This window comes from Lynx canadensis, chromosome E1, assembly GCF_007474595.2.
Source record: "Lynx canadensis isolate LIC74 chromosome E1, mLynCan4.pri.v2, whole genome shotgun sequence".
Classification (NCBI taxonomy): Eukaryota; Metazoa; Chordata; class Mammalia; order Carnivora; family Felidae; genus Lynx; species Lynx canadensis.
The window spans coordinates 46,982,689-47,003,054 of record NC_044316.2 but is presented as its reverse complement, the minus strand read 5'-3'; the positions used below and the strand labels follow the sequence as shown (position 1 = coordinate 47,003,054).

Sequence of the window (20,366 nt, the reverse complement as noted above, 5' to 3'; positions counted from 1 at the left end):
ATTTTATAATGGTCTCTTTTATATTTATTTTTCTTGTCCTTGAAAAATTTCACTATGTGAAATTGTCTTAATGTTTCCAAGTTAGTCCAAGAAAATGCTTAACTTTTATTATTTTCTACAACGTAACAGCTTAGAGGTAAAACTTTATGAAGAAAAATAAGCAAAGATAACAAACTGCAAAGTGGTCAGCAAAAAGAAAAAGACATAAAGAACAAAGGGGGAAGGCATTTTATTAGTTCCAAATCAGAGGATATCCTTGACTGTATTAATTCCATCTACTATACCTCAATGAATACAAAATTCATTATATTTTCAAACTAGTATATTAGAAACTTAATAAATGAAACACTGGGGTGCCTGCCTGGATGGCTGAGTTGGTGAAGCATGTGACTCATCATCTTGGGGTTGTGAGTTCAATCCCCCCGCACTGGGGGTAGAGTTTGCTAGGTAGGAAGGTAAGAAGGTAAGAAGGAAGGAAGGAAGGGAGGAAGGGAGGAAGGGAGGAAGGGAGGAAGGGAGGAAGGGAGGAAGGGAGGAAGGAAGGAAGGAAAGGAGGGAGGGAGGGAGGGAGGGAATTCTATTTCTTCCAGTGACCACACTTAAAATATCAGTCATCTTGGACAACTTGTCTTCCACCAACTTCTCTTGCCTTCTCTTGTCAAGATTCGCAGGTGCTGTGGCTTTAAGGGCTCAGGTCTTTATCTCGGCTTCTTAGCCCCTCTTCCTGCATGTACCCTAGAGCCCCTGGTCCACACTTTTTAAAATAAATTCTCCTTCTCTCTTCCTACTTTCTTCATTCTATTTGTAAGTCAGAAGTTATTCTAACCATGGCTCATGGTAAAAACAACGGATACCATTTACTAAGTGCTTACCATGTGCCAGAAACCATACAATGCTTATTTTGGTTCCCACAATGATCCTCTGAAATAGATATTACTAGCCCCATTTTACACATGAAGTTCAGAAATGTCACACAAGTAATGAGAAAATTGAGATTCAAATCCAATTCTATTTGTCTGTGAAGTCTGTTCACTGCTCTTTTTCTCTCACTTAGAAAAGTAACACATGCCTGAGGCTAAAGTAGTCAAAGTACCCTCAATCTCTCAAGCCCATGTGAGGGTGCCCTAAAATCTATATCATCACCTCCTTCCCGCATCAGTCTTAATTAGCATCATTTTCTCTTCTTAACGCAGACATGTAACATTTTATATTATTAATTAAATAGGCTTTCACTAACTAGTACAGATTTTTGACAACCCTTAAAAACTTACTTCTTTTTTTTGTTTGTTTTTAAAAACTTAGTTCTATGGGGAAATGAGTTGTGAGTTACAAACCATCCATCTAAAAAGCAAACTTTTAAAATATAACCCACATGTGGGGCACCTGGATGGCTCAGTCAGTTAAGCATCCAACTTGATTTCAGCTCAGATGGAGCCCTGCTTCGGGCTCAGCACTGGGTATGGAGCCTGCCTGGGATTCTCTCTCTCTCCCTCTCCCTCTTCCCCTCCCCCATGCACACAGTCCCTCCCTCCCTCTCTCTCTCAAAAAAAAAAAAAAAAAAACTTAAAAAAAATATATTTCTATATGTATGTACACGTACACGCACACACACACCACACTTAAGCCCAGAACATTCTATGAAAATTATACTTGCAAGTGGGAAATACGTGGTGGTCTCTCTTCATGATTTACAAAAGGTGCCTCCTAATAGTTCTCAAGTTCTAGTCTCTAAAAGCAACTCACTAGGACAGGGGCAGGCAAACCACAGCATGCAGGCTACTTCCAGCCCGCAGTTTTTGAAAATAAAGTGTGACTGGAACACAGTCATGCCCTTTCGCTTCCATATGGTCTCTAGCTCCTTTATCATCACAGCGCAGAGCAGCGCTGTCCCAGCAAACACCATCTGCCCGGCAGCACCTGAAGGATTCACTCTCTGGCTCTTAGCAGGAAAAAGACTGCCAAAGAACTCCTACAGCGGCAAATATAAATTAAGTATTCTTACTCTGTCAACTGTATCTACTTGGCTATCGGATTTAACATACTCTATCTTTTTTTTTTTTAATGTTTATTTATTTTTGAGACAGAGAGAGACAGAGCATGAACGGGGGAGGGTCAGAGAGAGGGAGACACAGAATCCGAAGCAGGCTCCAGGCTCTGAGCTGTCAGCACAGAGCCTGACGCGGGGCTCAAACTCACCCACCGTGAGATCATGACCTGAGCTGAAGTCGGAAGCTCAACCGACTGAGCCACCCAGGTGCCCCAGGATTTAACATATTCTAATTCCAAAGAGTACGGAGAAGATGAAAATCCAAAATACAAAACAATAAAAACAGGTAACAGAGATCAAAGTAAGTGAGAAATAAGCCTCAACTGAGGTCTAAGGAAGTCTGGGTGACACTGGCACACACACAAGAAGGTAATGCCTAATTGTTCAATCTGGGCCCAAATGTTGCTTTAACCTTCCCAGCAGATAAAGTAAAGGAGACAGAACAATTCCACCTGTCACTGCATCTAAAAAATCAAACCCTAGCATTTGCTCATGAACCAGACTTTAGGTCTCACAAATGGGACACTGTGGTACAGAGCAAAAAACATCCTCCACAATAGGGTCAGTTATAGTCAATACAATAGGAAGTTTCACATGAAGTCCCTCTTAAATAAATATTTAGTGCTCACTAAATAAAACAAAGCACCTATAAATCCAACCAAGAGCCAAGAAAATACAGGGTAATGTGCCCTTTCCTTGTCCTGTTGGATCTCGGCATAAAATTTAGCAATAGGCAGTAATGTAACAACGTGCAAAGTAATTATCATCTTCTGCAGGTGCTCACACGTTGAAACCAGGGACCTCTTTCCCAGGAACACAGAGCAGATCCTATTAAAGGCACCCTAGGGGCGCCTGGGTGGCTCGGTCGGTTCAGCGTCCGACTTAGGCTCAGGTCATGATCTTGCGGTCTGTGAGTTCGAGCCCCGCGCGGGGCTCTGTGCTGACAGCTCAGAGCCTGGAGCCTGCTTCAGATTCTGTGTCTCGCTCTCTCTCTGCCCCTCCCCTGCTCATGCTCTGTCGCTGTCTCAAAAATGAATAAAACATTTAAAAAAAACAACCAGAAACCAAGCTAAGAGACCCAAACAGACCTGATCGTCTACTCAGACAAGTTTGGGGAAGCTCAAAGCAAGTTTGCCTAATGACTCCATAAAGAGAACAGAGCATAATATGAACCATTCTCATCTCATTACCCAATAAATGAGTCAATTGCTTTGGGATTTTTTTTTTTTTTTTTTGCCTTATCATTCATTCCCTCTCCAGGAAGTATTTAGAGGCTAATACGTATCTTTTAATACTGCCATTATAGTGCCTTTTAATACATTGTATCGGGAGGGAAAGTCTAAATATTACCTTCTGTAGAAGCCGCATCAATCATTACTCTTTGCATGAGTACTGGTTCCAATCCAAAGTCGAAAACTATGGTTTGGCGAAAAGTTCCAAAGATTTCTGTGTTAAATGCTATCCCGACTTTATACACGTAATGATCTAATCCATTTTGGGCCATCTTCCCTCCTATCCATTCTTGACAGTTCTCTGGGACTTCCTGCGATACCTGGGTAGTACTATCTCCGGCAGATATTGCAATGATACTAAAATGAGGACGATGTGCATCATAGAGCAACGCTACCCGACACAGCATTCTTGCAGGCTGCAAGGAAGGCAAAGGAATTCATTGAGTACAAGGGGGTGAAAAGTCCAACTGTCATTGGGTTCTTCAATAAAAATATTCCCATCAGGGACTTTTACTTTCCCACGCTTCTAAGAGACTATGTTAAAAATACAAACTGTACTCACAAGCCATTTAAGAAAAAATCAGAACGGCTTAAAACAAAAATCCGTTGTTAAAATCATATATTTATGATGTCACTGATACCTCAGCAAAGCTGAAATTTTTAAAAACGACAGATTTCTCCGACATCTCTAACCACCCTGCTCTTTCCATGACACACTCATCTTTCTTTGCGGTGAAAGCTATCACCCTGTATGACCACCGAACTCCAACTTTCCATACCTTTGGCCTAAAGAAGTTTTATCTAGCTTTAAGTAGGAAGTCTTCACAGGAGGGCAGTTACCTCTGAAGGCAACGGATTGGGTTCAAGGCCGAAGCTAAATGTTCCCAGATTTTTCATCCCAAGATGTGGATGGTACAGTAAAAGAAATGCCACCAAAAAGCACACAAAAGTTTTCCACCGCACATATTCACAGAAAAGTTTGACTTCGCTTTATTCTAAAACTTTGAGTACTATATTCAAGATGGAAAGCACTGCAGAAAACGTCTCATATTAAAAACCCATTATTACAGAATCTATGATTTCATCAAATCAATTATACAAACAAGTTGCTACTGTTTAAATATCTTAGAACTGCCAGATTAAACAATTCGATTTTTAAATAGTTAATTCTGAGCCACGAGCCCCATCCTATGTTCCGACTTTGGAAGACGATGTATCAAAGACCTCTTGATCAAATTAATAAATTAGCAAACATCTAAATATCTACAAAGACCTTTATCTCAAAATCTAAAAAAATTATACCTTTAAGGCAATACAGAAATACACTTTAGCACAATACATAACCTACTTAAGAATGTATTTAGATGAAAACATGTTCAATGGTCTCACACAGGGATTTAAAGGTCAGGGAAGCTTTAAGAACATCGAAAAAAAATTACATTCTTCAATTAACACAAAATTCATACCTTACAAGTAAGAGCAAAGGTCCATGTCTGGTGAGACTTTTTGGTGTTGACAGTAACCGACAGATCAGGATTATGCTCAACTTTTACTCCCTCTATACATTCGCTAAGCTGAAAAAGACAACAATTGGTGTTACGTTTTTATTCCTAAAAGCACAAACAAAACTTTTGGCATGGTAAATAAAAAAATATCAACAGTGAAGATGTGGACGGAACTGTTGACAAAGCAAGACATTTTACACATTAATTTTATAAGAACAAAACATAATAAAGCTTAGACAAGACATAAAAAAATTAAGGACAACAAAATGGCAGTAAACGCTCCCTGAACGAAGGTTCATACAATACCTGCAAATCTCCAAACAAATGCCTTGGCTCTGCTCTTTATTTTAGCAAAAGAGTCTGATTTTGCTACAAAAACACTTCATCAAGAATCGAGTTCTTCATATAGAGGATAAGGAAATAAACCAAAATATAGCACAAAATAAAGTCAAGACTCAAACAAAGTCATTGTTTCAAACAAAACAGAACAATGCAGTTTATTTTCCTCACCACTTTCTCAGGAGATAATGAATTCATCCACTTTTCTATCAAGGTCTCCATGTAACTGCCTGAGAGCTGTTTATTCTCGTTTTGCTGTTTCAATTTTATCAGCCGCGAGGCGTATCGTTTCTGCCATTCTGCTAGTTCTTCCTGGGAGTGCGCTGAAGTACATTGGGCACCGTACCTACAGATGCCTTGTTCTAAAAATCTAAGTAAAATAGGAAAGACTGTTTCATCATACACTTTGTTGGACCATTTAGAATACAAACTTCCATCATTTGCCCTTCGACTCTTCAATAACAAAAACAAAACTTTATCTCCTGAAAGGCCATATTTATCACACTGACTTGCATGGAGGAGGGAGAAGAGGGTTCACGAACATTTACAACAGTTAATTGCTACGGCAACTTCCCAGACTCAGTGATCCCTGTTTTGGAATAAGGGGGTGCTAAAGCGAAACATAATCAGTCATAACCACCCCACACCCACAAAACCAACATCGAAACGGCAGTTTCCTTCATGATGTAACAACTCTATTTAGACAATTCTTCTTAGAGCAGAATTTTCCTAAAGCAACACTGACATCAAGTGGATCGGTGCATCAAACACAGGAATGCCCTACTTCCCAAAGTGATATTCTCCTCAAGAAAAATGCTCCACATACTAAGAATTTCATTCGGAAAAAAATGTTAATGTATCATTAAAGTATAACCTTAAGGGTTCTATTCCTCACCTTCGAACGTTAAGCCTTTACCCTTTTCTCTATTACCATTAACCTATATTTCATTGAAAATACTGGACTCTATTCATTTGCTTGAAGTTTTGAATAAATTAAGAATAAAAGTTTTATATTAGAATCACAATTAATTCAATAGATTAAATTCTTCAATGGTAAGTTCATAAACGTTCACTTTAAAGGACAAGAGTTAATGGTTTCCCAGTGTTTATGATTCAGAAAATTCAACTGACAATAATTCGGTGGTCAAAACACATAAAAAGGCAAAACTCTAATTATTAGTATTTTTTTAAAGTTTTAAATACCGTGCAAAATTCGGGGCCTAGCCAATTTTTAAACCATTGAAACGTCAAAAAATTTTAAAAAAGATCTTCTGAGAGAAAAAATGAAAATTAAACTATAAAGAGCAAAATAGAGATGAGAGGTGTTATATTATGGATAATTCTTCAACTGAAAAAAATACAGGCCATAAGAAATACAAAACGAACCACAACACAATGTAAATTATCAAACGGTTCACCCTATTTGAAAAGATGACTGTATTTAAAGCTTTTCTTGATGATACGTAAAGTTCTTAAACTTAAATTATACTATTAAGTTCTTACGTTTTTTAAGATACATTTAAAATCATGCATTTGTTTCTCTTAAGTAGATCTTAATAAGCCAAATATTTGTCTTTCTATTGCTTTGCTTTAAATTATTTCTTTAAGTATATTAGAGGCTGATAGTCTCTCCTGGCCTTAAATTTTCTCCCATTTCCTCTGCATACGACTGTGTTTTTCCTCTGCTACGACAGGATGCCACCAGGATTTCTGCAATTTACTACTTCGTTTCTTTACTTCTACATAAAATCATATCTGATATCTTAACTATTCAATCATCAAAACTACATATCCAGTTTTCTTCATTACCAAAAACAATCTATAAATGAGACTTTATTTCTAAAATATCACTAGTTACTAGTTCTTACAAAAAGAACCTTTCAAAACATGACTGCAATAATTCTGTCCAACTTAATAACTATTTTGAAAGGTTAGCCCCTCAAATAGAAATTACTCGTAAATTATATAGAAGGATAACATGAAGATAACAGATATTTTTTTAGAAAAGTTATTAAAATAACTTAAAATTTCTTCATCTACTTTATGCTCTACTTCAGTTTGTATCATTTCAATTTCAATCACCAAAAGTTAGGTAAATTTCACATAAATAAGAGACCAGAATTAAATTCAGTCCTAATAATTCAACTGGTTTTATAAAAGACTTCTACACAAAGTCTTAACAATCCCCATTTAGATCACTGTTGTTTGTAATTAATAGAAGGCTCACTGGTCTGGCTTTGACTTTTCTTATTTAATGATAATGACCATTATGGCTTCTGTTTCCAGTTGAAAATAAACCACTTAACTCAATCATTATACTTCTTCCTTCACATATTATCTTCTTTAGATTGGAATTACTACTTTTCAGAAAGTGAAGGAAAATTATCTATCCTTTGAATAAAGACATGTCATTGGTTTAAAAAAAAAATTCACGTTACCTTTTACACAAAGTATATTCCTCGCTGCTTGTGATTCCCCTAGGTGGTGGGCGGAAATGCCAACCATTACAAGATCCTAGAGAGTAATCAGGATATAGTCGTATCATTTGAGGCTTGCTAATAATTCTGATATTTTCATGTGTAAGAAATACTATAAACCCTCCACACACATCATCCCAGATGATGTAAAAAGGACATGACATACTTGCCTCTACCAATCAAATGAGTGAAATTCAATTAACCGCATGAAACTTCAAATCACTGAAGTAGTTACCCAACAGCGAAATCAAGTCGATGACCCTGACTCTGTCCTAGCAACTGGTGGACATGTTTCCAATGCAGTCTCTTCCCTAACAACTGACAGGGGAAAGGTTGGCATGCTTGTCATTTCTTAAGTCATTTCTTAAGATGCGTCTCTATCAGGAATTATTTCAGGAATGAGAAAATTACTGCATCCTGGAAGGAAATTTTTAGAGCAAATTCAATACTGCATACTGGGTAAAAAGTTACCCATTATCACCCATGCTCCTTAGGGTTTGTCTGACACATGTAATCATATAAAGTAAGCCTTTTTTACAAGTGAAATCAAGTTCAAAAAGTTGAATTCTGAGGTAGGAGCTAAAAAAATAACATTTGTTTACTTCTGAAGACAATGAGGTTTGATTCGTTTGGGTAAAAGATTCCAAATAAACCAAGGAAATAAGGCTTGAGAGAAAAGGCTAGAGCAGTAGAGGTTGAGCAGCAGCAAAATTTGAAGGACCTTACAGCCATTTTCTATTCCCTCACAAATCACTGTGCCCACACCCCAACAACGGCAACAACAAAGATATTCAGCCAGGCTGAGTTTAAAGCTGCGTTTCATCCCTTTCCAGCTGTGTGACTGGGAAAATCACTGAACTTTAATAAACACCAGTCTCATCACCTCTCAAAATGATGGGAGAAGCCAATACACGTTTTTGTGAAAGCCACCGAGTACGTAGTACCCAGCAAGCGCTCGATGAATGTTGGTCCCCTTCCCCTTTTGTGGGGCAAGAGAAGAGCAGGTCATGGATTTTAACCGTAGCTGGAACAACTCAGCTTACCGATCGGGACTTCCAAAAAGTAAGAACTGGACTGGCCTGGGACAGAGAGAGAAAGGCTTCCCTCTAGCGCAGAATGTAGCAACTCGACATTGCTAACGATGAGGTTTACGTTTGGAGCTACGTGGAGGCAAGAAAAGGATACCTCCTGCCTCCATTACTCCACGCCGCTACAGAAAGGGGCCAGTAAAACAACTGCTTCCTCCGCACCTACTTCTTAGAATTAAATTTTTATATCCTCTCCTGACACCTCCACTTACATGTACCATAACTCCGTAAATGTCCTCCCAGTAATCAATAAAAAAGTAATGCCTGGAATTACAGCTAGCAGAAGTAACACAGAATTTGGTACTTACCCCCTTCCAAGTCTTCCACGTGATATCCAGACAGGACGTTACTAGTTGCTGTCTGAAATTTTTCAAATGAAAATGTTCTTATAATAAGAAATACCCAACTGAGTTGTATTAAACTTGGACATTTTCAACATTTCTCAAAAAGGCTGAGTTTGAATACTTAGAAATTTTAATGTTAATAAACAATATCTTTTGCTTCCATCTCTGCTCTACATTTTTTTTTTAATTTTTTTTTTCAACGTTTATTTATTTTTGGGACAGAGAGAGACAGAGCATGAACGGGGGAGGGGCAGAGAGAGAGGGAGACACAGAATCGGAAACAGGCTCCAGGCTCTGAGCAGTCAGCACAGAGCCGAGGCGGGGCTCGAACTCACGGACCGCGAGATCGTGACCTGGCTGAAGTCGGACGCTTAACCGACTGCGCCACCCAGGCGCCCCATCTCTGCTCTACATTAAACTACGTTTAAATATGGAAAAGAAGTACTTATGTGGCCCTCATCAAGGAAACTGGTAAGAGATTCCCTATACAAAAATTACCTGGTAGCAAAACAAAAAAGTGTACGTCCCCAGTTCTGAACCCAAAGGAGGAGCACCCCCATCCCACTTATTCATTTCACTCTCCTCTTGCTAACACCCAGAGAAAGACCAGCTAGCGAGGGGCCCTTTCTCCTGCATGGGGTACAGTGCCACCACTCTGGGGCCCGGGGCACATCCTGCCAAGTCCCCCTCACTCCAGGATGAGCCTTCCTCCCATCTCGCTGATTTCCTGGATTTCCTGACTCCCTTGGTGCACGTAACTCCCCAGTCTGCTCCTCTGGCTCTAATTTGCCTCTAAATTCTACACCCCCCATTTCAAGTTAAGTGCCAGCCATAGCACGTTTTCTTATTTTTCTTAACTATTCGACAGCATTTTATGTGCTGGATCATTCTGTCAGCCACAGACAGATCCACTGCCAACAGCCTGCAAGTGCCTTTCTGCATTCCCACACCTCACAGAGGACTGGGAACATAATGGGTGCCCAGTAGGCACGGGATGGAGGAGATGGGGGGATGCACAGATGATCATCCAAGCACTTTAAACAAATATATCCAAACCAAATGCATCATCTTCCTCCCAAATCTCATCCTCCTTCAGTTGCTCCTCAAGTTAATGGATCCACATCCACAAAGAGAGCAAGGCTCAAATTCCAAAAGCCGTCTTGAACTGCCTTCTGTCCCACTGAGTAGTCTCCAAATCTTGACCAACTAGGTCTAGAACGACTCTCTTATGTGTCTCCTACTCTACTCCCACTGCCACTGTCCTGGTTAAGGCCCTCATCTGCCCCTGAACCAAACGACCACCAATCTTACCCTGTACCAAGTCACCTCTGAGTCTTTACCCAACACCCCCATCCTTTAATCTCAGCCCCCATATTCCTGCCTTCCTGGTCTCCCCGCGGACTGCTCATCTCGTTTTCCTGCTTGCACTTCCGCTCCAGCACTTCCTGACCACAGGCAGCCCACCCTGCAGGTACATTAGCTACGTGCATCTCGGACTGGCCCCAACAGATTGCTTTCCATAGCTATCTCAGCTTTCCAAAACCCAGAAAACCTTGAACAGCACAGGTGCTCAGTAAATGTTGAGCTGAATCAGAGGACTTGGTATCCCAAGATGAAATTTGGAATGTTTTGTACCATACAAAGAATGTCGTCTAAATGCTAATTAGATATAACCAAAACAGTATCACTATAGCCTATATGTCGTTAATTAAATTGGACCTTTTAGGTTGGACTGGAACTAAGTCACCATGATACTGTTTCTACAGGAAGGTAGAAACTTGATTCTCAAACAACTTACTAAAAAGTTTTTAAAGACAACCCATTCTTTTTGCAAAATGAGATCTGAATATCAGAGTATATAAGCTAAATTGGAAGTAATTGTTCACATTGTAAAGATTCTATGCTCACAAAGAAGATACATTAAAAGATCTCTTTACATTCTACAAGCCAGATCTAAGTGCCATAATCCCACACTAGCTTTTAATATGATTTCATCTACATCAAATTTACAAATATAAAACCTAAAAATTCACTTCAATCATAAATTTAAAATACCTCCTCTAAAATATTTATTAAAATAAAATTTACCAGATATGCAAGGAAAAAAACGGGAATAAAATGTTTTAGTCCTATAATAAAGCTGAAAGCATTTCTAAATGTTAGAAGGGAAAAATACATGGTGTGTTTCACGAGTCAGCACCTGCCATGATGTGCAAATGAGCGGGCGCGTCTGTGCTGACACCCCAGCTCTCAGGCTGGCAGGGTCTAGCGAAAGACACATCTGCTGGCACAGAAGCTCGGCCTGGGCTGCGTATCTGGCCACCAAAGCTCTCAGGTTCCAACGTGTTGTGTTTGGGTTGGGTTTTTTTACTTGTTTTTCCTTTTATTATTTTAGACAGAAAGAGCATGAGAGCAAGGGAGAGGGGCAAATGGGGAGAGAGCGAGAGAGAGAGAGAGAGAGAGAGAGAGAGAGAGAGAGTGAGAGAGAATCCCACACAGGCTCCACTCTCTGCACAGAGCCCAAAGCGGGGCTCAATCTCACAACCCCCTGAGCCAAAATCATGACTTGGATGCCCAACAGTCTGAGCCACTCAGGTGCCCCGGGTTGTTTGGGTTTTTTTTGAACACCTTTTTATTTGCTCAGACCCGAAGCAGAAGGCCAATGTCAATTAGCTTATGATCTGCACGCAGTTTGTACTGACACCTTCAGGGAAAGCAGACAAATTTCATATTGCTACAACTTCTATAAATTTACAATCAAATCTATTGATTTTTGACATTAAAAAAAATTTTTTTTCAACGTTTTTATTTATTTTTGGGACAGAGAGAGACAGAGCATGAACGGGCGAGGGGCAGAGAGAGAGGGAGACACAGAATCGGAAACAGGCTCCAGGCTCTGAGCCATCAGCCCAGAGCCTGACGCGGGGCTCGAACTCACGGAACGCGAGATCGTGACCTGGCTGAAGTCGGACGCTTAACCGACTGCGCCACCCAGGCGCCCCTGATTTTTGACATTTTAAATCTTACTAGAAACATACTCTTTTTGTTCCCATTAGTCAGCCTTGAGCTCCATGCCTTTATCCTCATCCACTAGCACTTCAAGTTCAATACCAGCTAAGCCCAATCTTTAAATAACAAATTGTTTCTATTTTTAAGTATGTCATGCACAACCATAAATAAGGGTCCTTTGTTTGTTAGCTTTTCTTGGATGGATTTTTTTTTTAATAGTATCAGTTCATTAGTCAAAAAGAATACTACTTTGGTTACCTAGGAAAGTTGATTAGAAACAACATTTAGGTCACTTCTTTCAAAAGTACAGTCGCAAAACAAGACCCAAAGTGATGTTTGTGGCCTTACATGTGACAGGACTATAAATATTAAAAATAAAAATTCATATATATACAAATACATAACACACATATCTCTGTGCTTGATTATCAGGTATAAAGCTAGTAATTCAATTATAAGGCAATAAAAAACAAGAAAGCCAAAACTTAAAATGATTAAAGTCATCTTATTTTACATTTTCATGTTAAAAGTCTAAAACATTTTAACTGTCTTCCTTTAAGCCTTAGAAATTCACAAGGCTACATATACACAAGAAAGGAAATGGCTTTTAAGTTAATTAGAGGTTACTGATTCTCAGTTAATTCACAATAAGACAAAGAAAATAACATTTTCTTTAAAGCCTATCTAACTGTAGCAAAACAAACAGTATCCTTATTCAGCTTATGCGAATCATGACGGTCTTCTCTGCTTATTTGTTGGTATGTGTGACATGTTACTAGATTTGGAACAGGAAAGTAATCTACAGGAGGTCAAGGTTTACACCTGCGCTTCTGCTCATCTTCCGACTGTCTGGAGCGCCCTCCGTCTCAATCTCCATGACACTGGCACCTTCTTAATCCTCAATTCCTTGCTCAGCTGTCTCAGCCTCGGACCACCCAATCCAGTTATTTTTCCGTCACAGAAGGCTTATTTCTTTCCCTCATACCACTTTCCTCAATGTGAATTATACCTATAGCTGTTTAATTAATTTATTTGATCTCTGTCTCCTACCCTAGACTTTAACCTCCCAGACCGCAGGTGTCTGTATTCCTAGCACCAAGCACAGGACCTCACACATAGTACATGCCAATTTTTTTAAATAAATAAGCCAATCAATCACTTTACATGGCTTCCATTTAAGATAAAAGCTGACAAAAATGGCTGGTTTTAAAATGAGACATCTAAGGGGAGCCAGGGTGACTCAGTCAATTGAGCATCCGACTTCAGCTCAGGTCATGATCTCACGGTTTGTGAGTTAGAGCCTAGCATTGAGCTCACTGCTGTCAGCACAGAGCCTGATTGGAATCTTCTGTCTCCCTCTCTCTCTGACCATCCCCTGTTTGTTTTTAAATAAACATTTTTAAAATAATGATAAATATGGGGCGCCTGGGTGGCTCAGTCGGTTAAGCGGCCGACTTCGGCTCAGGTCACGATCTCACGGTCCATGAATTCGAGCCCCGTGTCGGGCTCTGTGCTGATGGCTCAGAGCCTGGAGCCTGTTCCGGATTCTGTGTCTCCCCCTCTCTGACCCTCCCCCGTTCATGCTTTGTCTTTCGCTGTCTCAAAAATAAATAAACGTTAAAAAAAAAAAATTTAAAAAAAAATGATAAATAAAATGAGACATCTAAATAAAAATACTTTTATGTGTCTATATGAGGAAGAGAAATTTGAGACTTACAAAGCTATGGGCCTAATACATACCCCTGCTGTCCCCTGGCCTTCCACATGCCCTTCAAGTGCTTCATCAAAGCACATTTTTGTTCACCATTTACCCTGATACACATTACACATTATTTCCATCTCCTATCCTCCATTCCCTAAAAACAGTCCTTAAATCACACACTTCTTAAGTTGGTTAAAAAAAAAGTGGGGGGGGGGGTGCTTGAGGGGCGCCTGGGTACCTCAGTTGGTAAAGTGTCCAATGCTTGGCTTCGCCTCAGGTCATGATCTTGAGGTTCACAAGTTCGACCCCTGCATCAATCTCTGCAGTTTGGCAGCATGGAGCCTGCTTGGGATTCTCTCTCTCTCTCTGCCCCTCCCCTACTCCCTCTCTCTCCCTCAGAATAAATGAACTTAAAAAAAAAAAAAAAAAAAAGGAAACTTATAAAAAAAAAGAAAAAAAGCTGGACTTTTTTTTTTTCTTTTTTAAGAATTTTTTTTTCAACGTTTATTTATTTTTGGGACAGAGAGAGGCAGAGCATGAATGGGGGAGGGGCAGAGAGAGAGGGAGACACAGAATCGGAAACAGGCTCCAGGCTCTGAGCCATCAGCCCAGAGCCTGACGCGGGGCTCGAACTCACGGACCGCGAGATCGCGACCTGGTTGAAGTCGGACGCTTAACCGACTGCGCCACCCAGGCGCCCCAAAGCTGGACATTTTTAATGACAGTATTTTCTTAACAGCCAGACATATTTAAGCACTAAAATTTCCCAACCGTCCTTCCATTTGTTGGCCACAGACTACTAACAAGAATTAGGAATGGAAGACCTGAGGTTCAGAGGAAACATGAGAAGCAGAAGGGTTCCTGGGATGTGACCAAGCTGGGCTACAGAAGAAGGCCAAGGGGATCCACTACCCCACCTGTAGCCTTGTTCTTGGCCGATGCCCAAAGATTGTCCAATGTTGATACAGAACACTTACTAGCCAGATTGAGTTAAACTCTTTTCAAAGAAATCCACTGAAATAGTCTTACCTCTGTTTCTGTGAGAAGTGTTTTCAGTCTTGTCAAATCTTTTGTTACCATCCCATTCTGAAAAAGGTGAATGAAAAAGGCAAAACCTAGTTAGTATATTAGTTCTTTGCTCTGAGGGCGTAAGTCAATTCCTCCGCTGTTTCTAAGGTTTATCTGTAAAAAGACAATATTATCCTCATCTGCCAACCCACTACCATTAGTTATAATAAAGCTAACCAGCTACAAGGAAGGTTAAAAAAAGTTAACAGGACAAAATATACAGTGTGGCTAATAAAACACTGTATTCACCTTGTATGAGTTTAAAATCAATTCAATAAAGTATTCACAATGGGCATCACCAGAAAGCAAGATTCCATGAGCAAAGAGAAAAATAAACCTAAACTTTTTTTGAGCTTTTTACCCCCTAAAACTAATGGACTTGTATTTAAAAAATGGTGAACTCGATCAGTTACCCGTGACTCAGATTCACATAAAATGATCACAGCACTTTAAAAATAGTTCATTAATAAAGCAGTTGAAGAAAAACAGGCAAAATATTCACTCTTCTGAAGTTCAAATTTCACTTAGATACAAAAGCAAATACTTCTACCCACAGGTTAAACTGTGTAATATGCTAAACTTATACAGAAAACTTCCTTAAGGATAGAATTACCTTAGATGAACATAAGGGAAGGGAAGCAAAAAGAATATAAAAACAAGAAGGGGGACAAAACATAAGAGACTCTTAAATACAGAAAACAAGCAGAGGGTTGCCGGAGGGGTTGGGGGAGGGGGGATGGGCTAAATGGGTCAGGGGCATTAAGGAAACTACTCCTGAAATCACTGTTGCACTAGATGCTAACAAACTTGGATGTAAATTAAAAAGTAAATAAATAAAAACTAAATAAAAAATGTGTTTAAAAGGATAGAATTACCTTAATAATAAGAGATATATTCTTTATCATCTATTTAGAACTAAATACCTACACAATTTTGCTGGATTAGTAGTAATACAGTTTAGCTTTATATCCACTTGTAAATTTGGTGAAATCAAAAACCAATGTTAAACGAATTAAACAATTCACTGCACAGTAATCCCTCAGAAAAAAACTCTATTACCTCCTGAGATGGGTCATTACATTATACTCAGCAGTATACCAAGTACTTTCCTAATTTCTTTCTTTTCCCAGCCAAATATATTTATTTGCAGTGAAAACACAACTTTGCTCCAGGTTTTCACAATATGTATCGATTCAGATGACTAAATGAGGTACAGAGAATTCACGCTGGCTTTCACTGTTTTGCACTGATTTCTCAGAAATATCCACAAATTTTATAACAGTAACCAAGTGATGAAAAAAAGTTTTAAAATATTTCTTCCAATTTCTATACATTGGGAGCTCTAAAGTTCCAAAATGCTGTCTTTCAATTATCTCAACCAAAACCAAACAAAAACTCTAGAAAATGCTACATAAAAAATTTATCCCGAGTGGCTGGGTGGCTCCGTTTGTTAAGCATCAGACTCTTGATTTTGGCTCAGGTCATGATCTCACCATCTGTGAGATCAAGCCCCATGTCAGGCTTTGTGCTGATAGCACGGAGCCTGCTTGGGATTATATGTGTCTCCCTCTCTCTCTGCCCCTCCCCTGCTCATATGTGAGCTCTTTCTTTCAAAATAAACAAACTTAAAAATAAAATTTATCCCAAAGTCTGAATAGAATTAGATCATTCCATCAGAATGGTCAGAGTGGAATATTAACTTACACACATGAACATCTTCAGAAATAGAATTATTACTTTAGATAAATTTAAACATTTTATAAAACAAATTATTGGATTTAAGAACCCTGTATAATCACAAGTTGACAGAAGCATTTTAAAACCCCAAAATAAGGGGTGAGCCTGGCTGACTCAATCCATACAGCACGTGACTCTTGATCTCACAGTTCAAGCCCCACATTGAGCCTAGGGCTTACTTAAAAAATGAAATGAGGGGCGCCTGGGTGGCGCAGTCGGTTAAGCGTCCGACTTCAGCCAGGTCATGATCTCGCGGTCCGTGAGTTCGAGCCCCGCGTCAGGCTCTGGGCTGATGGCTCAGAGCCTGGAGCCTGTTTCCGATTCTGTGTCTCCCTCTCTCTCTGCCCCTCCCCCGTTCATGCTCTGTCTCTCTCTGTCTTAAAAATAAATAAACGTTGGAAAAAAATTAAAAAAAAAAAAAAATGGAATGGAATGGAATGGAATGGAATGGAATGGAATGGAATGGAATGGAATGGAATGGAATGAAATGAAATGAAATGAAATGAAATGAATCGAATCATCCCCCAAATATTCCCAGGTTTTATTAAATTATATCTTTAAAGAAAATCATCTGGGGGTGCCTAGCTGGCTTGCTCAGTGCAGCAGGTGACTTTTGATCTTGGGGTTATGAGCTGGAGCCCAACGCTGGATACAGAAATTACTTAAAAATAAAAAAAATCTGGGGCGCCTGGGTGGCTCAGTTGGTTAAGCATCTGACTTCAGCTCAAGTCATGATCTCATGGTTCATGAGTTCAAGCCCTACACTGGACTCTGTGCTCTGTGCTCAGAGCCTGGAGCCTACTTAGGATTCTATGTCTCCCCTTCTCTCTGCCTTCCCCTGCTCACGCTCTCTCTCTCTCTCAAAAGTAAACATTAAAAAACAAAAACTATCTTAAAAAAAAATAAATCTTTAAAGAAAATCATTATCTTATAGTTTCACAGTTTTAAAAAGTACCTGCAATTCTTATATATAGTATCACAAATTACTACAAGAATACAATGATTAAGCATCAGTTTGTTGAACAGAAACTTTGATTTCCAATAGGAGGAAGAAAGAGGAAAGCACAGACTGAACTGCTTCTTCCCACCACACGCCTTAGGAGTTAAATGAATGGATCCGTTTCGGACATTCAGGATCGGAGCTCATCAACGTACCAGGGACTCTCCTGTCAGCGACTTGGCAAGAATGTTGGATACAGGCTGGAGCTTTCCTTTCAGCTGCATGCAGCAAAGCACTGCCTGGAAGGCACCATCTCCCGTGGCCAGGCCTTCCCCCAGCACTGTCAGGAAGAAATAGCCAGCATTAACCACGTAACATTCGATACATACATTTTCCTGATTATAATGTTAGCACACTATCACAAGGATGACTACTTATATGCTAAAAGAACAACTTCAAGGGGCGCCTGGGTGGCTCAGTCGGTTAAGCGTCCAACTCTTGATTTCAGCTCAGGTCATGATCTTGTGCTCGTGGGTTTGAGCCTCATGTTGGGCTTCGTGCTGAGAGCTCAGGGTCTGCTTGGGATTCTCTCTCTCCTTTTCTCTCTGCCCCTTGCCTGCTCTCTTTCAAAATAAATAAAAACTTAAAAAAAAAAAAAATTCAAGTACTAGAGGAAAGCAGTGATGTTTCTGTTCTGTCCAAGACATGCATAAAGACAAGAACAGAGGGACCTGGGTGGCTCAGTCGGTTAGGCATCCAACTCTTGATTTTGGCTCAAGTCATGATCTCATAGTTCATGGGATCAAGGCCCATGTCAGGCTCAGAGCTGACAGCATGGAGCCTGCTTGGGATTCTCTCTCCCTCTCTCTCTCTGCCCCTCCTCTGCTCGTGTGCCCTATCTCTCTAAAAATAAATAAATAATTTTCTTAAAAAAAATAAATTAATGAAAGAACATAAGACAGTCCACATATCTAACTCACTCCAGCCTACAATCAGTAGGATCACACCAAGAATCACAGGCAGAATTAACCTCAAAGCTCTCTCTCGAGTGAAAAATACCGTTCAACCTATGACAGCTGGGTAAATGAGGGATATTAAATGGCAGAAACATTCTGTGAATAAAATTTCCACATTTTCCACAGTGACACTTAAAATGTGTAAGAACAGAAACTACAAAACTCAACAGGTGGTATTCCTAAGCAGGTAAGAATTCGCTTTCATCAAAACCAGCAAGATTAACTAAGAACCCAAATGTCACATGGCCATAGCAAATGCTAATCAAATTGCTTGCAAGTGTTTACAGATTTAATACAATCACAAGAGCACATATTTAGAACAATACAGAATATACTCATTTTTATGCCACGTCATTTGAGATGATTTCTCACAGCAACTGTAATGGCTCAACTAGTAAAACAATCTGTATCTTTCTCTTCACTGCTAAGTCCAAGACTCTATTTTTAGTTTGTACACACTTTAGCTTCCTTTGCAACAAAATAATTTGCTGGAATAAAATATTTTGGAAACTGCATTTTTTTCTAATTATTTCCAAGGAAATGTTTAAGTATCAGTATAATATACTACATATTTAAAGTCTATCAGGTCTGCTCATAATGTATTTATTTTGGTTGTACTGAACATATCTTTTCGTTATATTGTTCAATTTTTCCATTACAACAAATAACATTATAACAACACTAATAAAACTCTACAAAAAATTCCCCATAGGTCCATCACTCAACTAAACAGACTGTGTTCACTTACTTACGTTCTCTTCCAATTTTTATCAATATTTACATAATTTTTTACATGATTATAACTGATATAAACATAACAGTCTGTATTCTGCTTTATCTCCCCTTCACATATTCAAGATCTTCCATGTTCTGAGGGTTTGTGTTTATCATATTATTGTCCATCCAGTGTTCCATCAAGTAGATTTATCAATTTATTTCACTACTCCCTGGCTCCAGAACAATCCCAATTTTTAACTATTGAAACTAACACTGCAATAAACATCCTTATGCCCATACTTTTATTAAAGCAGATTACTAAATTGAAAGTTGCAGTCTCTCTGTAGTTAAGCTTTCATTCAATTACTTTTAGTGCAGGCCAACCTGTTGTCTTGCTCCCTCCACATTACAGATCTACTCAACTGTCCCTGGGTAATTCCTGTAAGTGGTTAACTCCAACAGAGTATCGTGAAGAATATCTTGAACATCTTGTAAGATTCCCCAGTAAGTCTATGTCTCCCTCAGCTCTTACTATTCCTAAAACTATTCAATTAGGACCATTGGGAGTGAGGGAGGCAAACCACAAGACACCGTTAAATACAGAAAACAAACTGAGGGTGGATGGTGGCGGGGGGTGGGGGAAGGGAGGAATGGGCACTGAGGAGGGCACTTGTTGGGCTGAGCCCTGGGTGCTGTATGGCAATTGGACAATAAATTATATTTGAAAACGAATAGGACCGTTGGCAAAGGCACTTTAGCTCTCTGGCCCTCAGTGTGATCACCTGTAAAACAGAAACGGGTTTGTTGTAAGGATCAAATAATACACTGCAAATATAATGCTCTGAAGAAAAGTCAGTCCTACTAAGGGCTGAACTATTTACCTTCGCTAAGCCTGCTTCCTCCCCTGTAAAATGGAGGTGACGGGAGCTACCTAATAAGGCTACAGTAAAGATGAACTGTGTTACTTATGTCAAGTAGGAGACTAGCAGTCTCCTCGTAAGAGTCCCCTAGATGTTACCCTCCCCTTGTAAAAATTATAAAGCAGTACTGAGTGCTGCTAAGGAAATATCCTAGTTCCTTTCCAGTAATTGGGTCCTAAGAAACTAGTTGTCAAAAACTGAAGAATGTTTCAGGAAAACGAAAAA

General features: G+C 39.4%; 1 protein-coding gene across 7 annotated transcripts in view; it reads right to left on the bottom strand.

The window, feature by feature from the left end:
* Nucleotides 1–20,366, bottom strand: part of HELZ (helicase with zinc finger) — a 156,107-nt gene that overhangs the window by 102,392 nt on the left and 33,349 nt on the right. For 6 of the 7 annotated variants that reach the window (XM_030296660.1, XM_030296664.1, XM_030296661.1 and 3 more), the window contains 7 exons: nucleotides 17,704–17,828; nucleotides 14,773–14,829; nucleotides 8,997–9,048; nucleotides 7,562–7,637; nucleotides 5,295–5,493; nucleotides 4,746–4,853; nucleotides 3,398–3,695 (listed from right to left, as the gene is read on the bottom strand). In XM_030296660.1, the coding sequence (XP_030152520.1) occupies nucleotides 3,398–3,695; nucleotides 4,746–4,853; nucleotides 5,295–5,493; nucleotides 7,562–7,637; nucleotides 8,997–9,048; nucleotides 14,773–14,829; nucleotides 17,704–17,828 (915 nt within the window). Of the gene's footprint in view, nucleotides 1–3,397; nucleotides 3,696–4,745; nucleotides 4,854–5,294; nucleotides 5,494–7,561; nucleotides 7,638–8,996; nucleotides 9,049–14,772; nucleotides 14,830–17,703; nucleotides 17,829–20,366 lie in introns of those variants that run through there. The other variant, XM_030296666.1, reaches the window with a different exon arrangement.